The sequence below is a fragment of the Geospiza fortis genome, unplaced genomic scaffold (assembly GCF_000277835.1).
Source record: "Geospiza fortis unplaced genomic scaffold, GeoFor_1.0 scaffold32, whole genome shotgun sequence".
NCBI classification, from domain to species: Eukaryota; Metazoa; Chordata; class Aves; order Passeriformes; family Thraupidae; genus Geospiza; species Geospiza fortis.
In genome coordinates, this window is record NW_005054428.1 from 8,698 (window position 1) to 17,115 (window position 8,418).

The window sequence follows — 8,418 nt, forward strand, 5'->3', positions numbered from 1 at the left end:
GGAAGAGGAGCACGGGCAGCGGCAATAGCGAAACGGTGGAGCAGGTGAAGAACGACGCGAGTCAGTCAGCTTGCCGCGGTAGGAGAAGGGTTTATTAAGGGGCAGGGAAGGCACGAGCGGGAAAGGGGTCACGACAAACTGACCACGATCCTCCCCCTGGTCAGGCCTTATAAAGCCGACCCCAGGGGGAGGGAGAAACAATACAGAACCAATCATACGACAATACGTCAAATGAGGTGACATTGGGCCACGAATCAACAGAACTTAAAGGAGTGGCTCTCCCCCCTAGCCCAATCACCACCCGAACCCCGAGGAACTTTCCAGACCCTGGGAGTGGGGAGGGGGTGATGGACAGGGGGGTCACCAGGGAAACAGAGGAGGGGGAACATTAATTGACAAAGGAATTAACATAAAACAAGGAGGACCCGGCTGATTGACAAATAACAGACACCGTGGGAGGGGGAGGCGACCCTGGAAATCCCCTGCTCAGTCGCCATCTTAACTCAATGAAACTTAATGAGAATAAAATATAAAACTTGTAAAACTCAACTACAGAACAGTAGAACAATGAAAAACAACATGCACCCCAACACTAGGACCCTGCAAGTCCTTAGGGCCCCAAAGGCCACTGTTAAACCGATACCCAGACCCTGGGGAAATGTCTTCTTTTTCCCACAGAAAATGGCCTCCATTTGCAGCATCTCGCCCTGGCTGACACTGCGGTGCCAAGCACGAAATTGGCAGACTTTGCTGGCTTTCTCCAAAACTAAAGCTGCGAGCAACTAGGACTCGGCAAGTCTTCAGCAGTCCAATGGCCAGCTTTCAAGTGGTATCCAGACCCTGTTATGAATATGAACGAGGCCAAACTTTCTCCAGAGAAAGAGGTTCTCGTCTATTAAAATTGCTACAAGGAACAGAGTACCCAGGATAAGCCCAGGCACCCACACAGCAAGCCAAAAACCAAAACAGTGCGCTAACCCCAAGTGCACTGGGTTCTTCCCAAAAACAAACCAGTATCCAAAAAGAAGAACCCCAACCCAACTGAATTTCCTCCATTTGTAGCCCCCTTTGAGTCCAGGATTGGTCCATTTTGGATCCGCATGATGATTGGTTCATTTCCAGGCTTCTCATTGGTCTTTAACGCCGTTCATTCTGGACCAATCGTTTCCGCAGGGCTTCGAATGATTGGTCAGGTCTTCTGTCCAATCCCGCTTTGACCTCGCCTTGCCCCGCCAGACCACTGTTCCACCAAATCCTGGACTCTTCTAGAACATTCTAATAAGCCCCCCCCTTTAACATAATACAATTAATATAACATAATTAATACAATATAATTGAACTATATACCCTAATTTAACTTAACTTTTACCTATAACAACCCTGTGGGAATGACTTCTGTTTTCAACGGAGTATGGCCTCAATTTGGGGCCACTTACCCTGCCTGACATGGCAAGGCCATGCTAGAAATTGCCAAACTTTGCTGGATTTCTCCAAAATTAACGCTGCCAGCAACTAGAACCCTGCAAGGATTTTGAGCCCAAAAGGCCACCTTTCAACTGATCTGCAAACCCTTGAGAAATGACTTTTTTTTCCCCACAGAAATGGACTCCCTTTGGGGCCACTTGCCATTGCCGATAAGGTGGTGCCAAATTGGAAATTGGCAAACTTTGCTGGATTTCTCCAAAACTAAAGCTGCCAGCAGCTAGGACCCTGCAAGTCCTTGAGCCACAAATGGTTAAATCTGATACCCAGGCCCTGGGGAAATGACTTTACTCATGGAAAATGGACTCCGTTTGCTGCAGCTCCCACTGGCAGACTGTGACGTGCCAAGCAAGAAATTGGCAAACTTTGCTGAATTTCTCCAAAACTAAAGCTGTCAGCAACTAGGACCTCTCCAATACTAAGAGCCCCAAAGGCCACCTTTTATCTGATACCCAGACCCTGGGGAAATTACTTCGTTTTCCCTTTGAATATAGCCTCCATTTGTAGCCACTCCCACTGGCAGAATGAGATGTACCAAGCTCGAAATTGGCAAACTTTGCTGGGTTTCTCCAAAAGTAAAGCTGCCAGCAACAAGGATTCTGCAAATCCTTAGCAGCCCAATGGTCACCTTACAAGTGATACCCAGACCCTGGGGAAATTACTTCTTTTTCCCAGGGAAAATGGCCTCCATTTGCAGCCACTCACCCTGACTGACAGGGTTGTGCCAATGTGAAATTGGCAAACTTTTCTGGATTTCTCCAAAACTAAAGCTGCCAGCAACTAGGACCCTGCAAGTCCTTAGAGCCCCGAAGGCCAATATTAAACTGATCCCCAGACTCTGGGGAAATTACTTCATTTTCCCATGGAAAATGGCCTCTGTTTTTGGCCACTCACCCTGGGCGACAGTGCGGTGCCAAGCTCAAACTTGGCAAACTTTTCTGTATTTCTCCAAAACCAAAGCTGCCAGCATATAGTGCTGGGGTGCTAGATTCTGAGCCCAGGCTAGTTGCAGCACCAGCCAGTAGCCTGGCGTGGCAGCAGCTGCAGCAGTGGAGCAGCAGCTCCAGGACAGACACCGCCTCCGGCGAGCTGCTGCCTAAGGACAACTTCCCCACGGCAGAGGTGAGGAAGCGTCGCCCTTGGCCGAAGGCTAGAAACAGCTCCAGCTAAGCACCAAGAAAAACAGAAGTCCGACAGCTGTCTGCAGCACGAAGAGGATTTATTCAAAAAGCTTGGAGGGCGGCAGGCAACTCCCGAGAGATGGGCAGGGCGAAACACTCTTTTAAGAGGCTCCGGGAGGGCGGTGTCGCCTATCTCCGGGCAAATCATAATACAAGGAATTAAGATAGACATAACATAATAACAAATGAGGTGCTACTTGAGGAGGAGACACACTCTTTGATCCAATTACCTTCTGCTCAGAGAAGAAGGAGCTCCAGCCATAAAAAGGGATACAATGGTGGCGGGAGTTGCCATGACAACCAAGGGGGGGGCAGAAAACTGACAGAGACTGTGGCGGGGAGTCCGAGGCAGAACCATTTGAACAGCTGAACGGGGGAGAACGGAACATACCAACTATACAGAACTTACAAAACTTTACATAAAACATTCTGAACAAATAGAACTAGAAACTCAGGCACACCACAACAATCTAGGACCCTGAAAGTCTTTTGCAGCCCAATGGCCAGCTTTCTAGTGATACCTAGACCCTCTGGAAATGTCTTCTTTTTCCCATGGAATATGGCCTCAATTTGGGGCCACTTGCCCTGCCTGACATGGCAGGGCCACGCTAGAAATTTGCAGACTTTGCTAGATTTCTCTAAAACTAAAGCTGCCAGCAACTAGGACCCTGCAAGTCCTTAGAGCCACAAAGGCCACTGTTAAACTGATACCCAGACCCTGGGGAAATGACTTCTATTTCCCAGGAAAAATGGCCTCTGTTTTCAGCCCCTCACCCTCACCAACAGGGCGGGGCCAAGATCAAAATTGGCAAACTTTGCCAGATCTGTCGAGAACTAAAGCTGCCAGCAACTAGGACCCTGCAAGGTTTTTGAACCCCAATGGCCACATTTCAACTGATACCCAGACCCTGGAGAAATGACTAATTTTTCCCACAGAAAATGGACTCCATTTGGCGGCCAGTCACCCTGACCAACAGTGCGGTGCCAAGCTCAAAATTGGCAAACCTTGCTGGATTTCTCCAAAACAAAGCTGCTAGCAACTACAACCCTGCAAGTCCTTAGAGCCTCAAACGATTTAATCTGATACTCAGACCCTGGGGAAATTACTTCGTTTTCTCATGGAAAATGGTCTGCCTTTGCGTCCGCTTGCACTTGCAGACTGTGACCTGCCGGGCGAGAAATTGGCAAACTTTGCTGGATTTCTCCAAAAGAAAAGCTGCCAGCAACAGTGACCCTGCAAGTCCTTAGAGCCCAAAAAGCCATCGTTCATCTGATACACAAACCCTTGGGAAATGACTTCTTTTTCGCATTGAAAAGAGCCTCCCTTTGGGGCCACTCGTACTTGTATAATGTGGCCAGCCGAGCTAGAAATTTGCCAACTCTGCAGGATTTCTCCAAAACTAAAGCTGTCAGCAACTAGGACCCTGCAAGTCCTTAGAGCCACAAAGGCCACCTTTAATCTGATCCCCAGACCCTGAGGAAATGACTTTTTTTTCCCATGAAAAATGGCCTCCCTTTGTAGCCACTCCCACTGGCACTTATCACTGGTACTTAAGACCGGTTTGCAGCAGCAATTCCAGTCCCATCCAAGACCTGACTGTTTTACGCTGAGAGAGAGAAAACCTCTGAATAGTTTGATATATTTCTAGTGCCATCACAGAGATATTTTCTTCCATTTTCAAGCCCTTTATTTTTTATTTTATATACATAAAAGTTATATTTGCTTTTTAAAGCCCTATATATCTATATTTAGAATTTCTAATACTCCAATATCCTGTATATAGTACAGTAGATACTAGGTTGTATTTTGAAATCAATTTTAACAATAATATTTTTTTATATACCTAAAAGAAATGGTACAGGTTTTTGTATTTTTTGCACAAACACCCCCAAAACTTCCAGGCAATTTTGGGGTTTACAGCTCCAAAAGGGCTGTAACCTCCCTTTTTTGGGAGGACCCCCACCTAACCACTCTTTTAGTCTACCTTCTCCTCCACTGCATCTTCACTCTCTCCCAGTGACATTCAGCTCCCCCAAATTACCATCTCTGTATCACCTCCTAACGTGGGCTCCCTCATAGCTCATTCCCCAGTTCTAAGGGAGGGAAAGGCAGCCAGTATGGTTTTATTCCATCACTCACTCACCAAGTTACTTCAGCAAGTCTGTTGGCACTTGGGGGCCCTGACACTGGAAATGACCCCAGGACGCCTGACATTGTTCCACAGCAGTGCTTGTCAGACTGGTTAGTTGGTCACCTCCTGGAGCAACAGGCTGCTGGACAGAGGTGGAGTCCACCAAAATTGAGCAGCAGGGTCCATGATGAGAGAAGAGGAAGAGGCAGGAGGAGGTTTTTAATTTTTTTATTATTTTCTTCACAATGTGTTTTTCCCAGGGAAGATGATTTGGGCTGTGAGGCATCTGCATTTCCCACTCCTGGAAGGAGCTTGGATCATCCCCAACTTACCCATGACATGGGAAGGAATCCTGGGAGCAAGGCCAGGTGGGCACTGCCCCTCACATCTGGAGCCAGGCGACACTATGGAGCCACAACAATCCCAAAGGGCTTGGAACAGCCCCAGGATTTTGCTGGGGATGCCATGGTGAGAGCACTCTACTTCAAACTCAAGGAGAAAACACCACGCCTTTTTTTCAAGTATTTTTCCAATAGTTGAGGAACTCACAGCAAGGGGAAGGGAGCAGGAGACAACAGTGATGCTCAACAAGATCTCACATTTATTAATGAGAAGTGATTAATGGTGAAAAGAAAGGCAATGCCCAGTCCTCATTGGCTTAACAAGAAACTGAAACATAGTCACTACACATTTTACAATATTTCTTCCTTGGTTTGTTTTGGGCTTTTTATTGTCCAAAATTCATTTTCCTGTAAACAAGACAAGTTTTTACCACTGTTCTCAGCTTTCAAAAAATCAAATTCATCCAGACCTAATCTTTAAATCTATATACTGCACAAGAACAGAACATTTCTTAGGACTCCTAGTACTTGACTTTTGAGTAACAAAGGGTCAGAGAAAAATGAACCACCTTTAAGACATAACCTCTTGGACAATTTTCTGTTCAATTCTTCTTAGGCCAAAACCCCAAATTCCTCACAGAACTCCTCCTCTTCTGGTCCGGGGAAAGAAAAAAAAAATAAAGTTACTCCACTTTGCATGGTGGATGCTATAATTCAGTGTTCCAAGTGCAAATATCAAAACCAGGGAAGGAGGCCCAACAGGGTGGAAAGAGGAGGAACAATGAGATTTAAAAATTAGACAAAAAAAAAAGGCATATGCCACTTATGGACTTGAAAATCCAAAAACCATAGTAAAAAGACAAAAACAAAGGGTATGCTCTGAAATCACAACCAAAGCCAAAAGAAATGGGACAGGTTTTACCTCTACTCTACCTAGAAGGGATTTTTTTGTAGTTGTTTTTGGTTTTTTTAGTCCTATGTCTTGTGATATTCCAATACTTTTTTTTTTTTTTAATTGGAAGCTTGTAAAAGTCTTTTTGAAGTCAAAGGAATTAAGAAAAAAAAAGTCCTAATTCTTTCTGGGATACTCTTGCTCCTTTCTCTCTCTGAAAGACAGCTGAGATGCAATGGCCTTTTACTTGACACGGCCTTGGCGTTCCTGCAAAAAAAATAACAGAGATCATATTAACTGAGAGCAGTTTTATTCGCCACTGTTACACATCAGCATTCCAAGACATGGCTCTCCCATGGACCCTGTCCCAGCAAAGCCAAGGAAAGAGGATTGTTCTTGTCGAAAGAAGCGCTGCTACTGCATCCAGTCATTGCAGAGATGTGACACTGCTGAGGTCAAACAGCTCCTTATTCTCCTTTTTTTATCTCAGATGATTCACCACCTGCAGAGCTCCATCCAGCTCTGGGGATTCCAACATCAGAAGGATGTGGAACTGCTGGAGGAACTCCAGAGGAGACCACAGAAACACTCTGAGGACTGGAGCCCCTCTGCTCTGGAGATACGCTGGAGCCGTTCATCCAGGGAGACCTCTGAGGCCCTTTCTGGTGCCTAATGGGGCTCCAAGAGAGCTGGAGAGGAACTATGGACAAGAGCCTGGAGGGACAGGGCAAGGAGGAATGGCTTCCCACTGCGTGAGGGCAGGGTTAGGTGAGATCTTGGGAAGAAATCCTTCCCTGTGAGGGTGGTGAGACCTTGGCACAGGGCGCCCAGAGAAGCTGTGGCTGCCTCATCCTTTTAAGTGTCCAAGGTCAGGTTGGACAGGGCTTGGAGCAGCCTGGTCTAGAAGAAGGTATATCTGCATTGGAATGAGATGGTCTTTAAGTTCCCTTCCAACCCAAACCATTCCATGATTCTATGAAAAAATGCCACCTGAACTCCCATGTAGGCATCAAAGTAGGCTGGAGCTCAAACCCAGGGAGCACTGACATCAGTCTTGGTCTGCAGGGACTGAAACAGTCCCAGCCCCCCAGCAGAAAATCTCTCCAATACCCCTGTCACAACTTGGTGGTATCTCACTTGAAAAACAAGAACTTCACAGGAATTTCCCACTGACTGCTATCACCCTGGGTTTTCCTCCAGCACTGTAGAAACACCCTGTCCAAACACTTGCACCAGAACAAAGAGACAGCACAGCACCAAATACCCCCAGACACCAAAGGCTGCCACCCCCTTTGCTGTTCTCAGCACTCCATGCCCATCTCTTCAGAGTTCTGTTTGAGTTTAATGGAGAAGCTCTCACAGAAGCAGGTCCAGGCTTCTTCAAAGGGTTATGAGGTGTTTGAAGTGTCATTCCCAGATCATAAGACACCACCTCAAAAATGAAACCTGTCAGCAGCCAGAGGGCCCTGAGCTGATGCTTCTCCCTGGCTCTGCCTCTTCCCTGAAGACAGTCAGGTCCCTGTAGTCCAGGCATGACATGCACTGCAGGGCTCCAGCTCCTGCGGAGTGAGCCCACCACCACCTAGCTAGTCCAAGAGGTGCCAAGTCCATCCCACTTCCACAGCAAAGCTGTACCTGCAGCAGGTACCCACAGGTACAGCAGGTTTTCCCTCTTCACTCAGAGAGGAGATGCTGTCAAGGCTCTGAACCTAGTACTTTGGTTCAGCTGAGGATGTTTCCCTGCATGTCCCTCTCTGCCTGGAGTTGTATCACCTGAAATAAGGGCAGCAACAGAGTCCCCTGCCTGCTTCCCATGGTCCCATGCTAACCTGCTGATGGGAGGCATCTTCCCATCTTGGCAGCTCATGCAACCTCTGCCACAAGCACACAGGCTGCTACAGGAAACCCCATCCTTTGCCACTGCTGAATCCAGGGAGAGCCCATCCCCAGACAGCTTCAATCCTGGGACAACAGCATGTGCAGCCATCTATCCTTAGAAACCTTCCCAAAAAGGGAGGCCTGGTCTCCAGCTTAGAACACCACCACTGGCTTTAGCCTCACCCACAAACCCAAGGAGGCTTTACTTCCCATTCCTCTGTAGGATGCAGAGCAAGGCCAGCATGATCCTCTGCTGTCTTCTGGGGACGGGGATCAGACGAAGGCACATGTTCTCATCAAGAACAGTTACTCAAGTAAGTCAATTTAATTCCCCTTTTCCTGTAATTCTGCCCAAGTCTGTTGCAGGTGCTTTCATTGCCAAAACACCACAACAGCACAGCAAAATCCAACTGCTAGGTTGGGAAGCAGAGCCAGGCCTGAACACAGAGCACAAGAAGCACCACAGGGAGAGCCATAAATCCAAAGGAAGGTGCCAAGCCCTGCTCCTGGTT

General features: G+C 47.4%; 1 protein-coding gene across 5 annotated transcripts in view; it reads right to left on the reverse strand.

Moving 5' to 3' along the window:
• Positions 1-5,373: 5,373 nt before the first annotated feature.
• Positions 5,374-8,418, reverse strand: part of YTHDF2 (YTH N6-methyladenosine RNA binding protein 2) — a 24,102-nt gene continuing 21,057 nt past the window's right edge. For all 5 annotated transcript variants that reach the window (XM_031061848.1, XM_031061847.1, XM_005426901.3 and 2 more), the window contains one exon: positions 5,374-6,295. In XM_031061848.1, the coding sequence (XP_030917708.1) occupies positions 6,272-6,295 (24 nt within the window). In that variant the 3' untranslated portion in view covers positions 5,374-6,271. The remainder of the gene's footprint in view (positions 6,296-8,418) is intronic.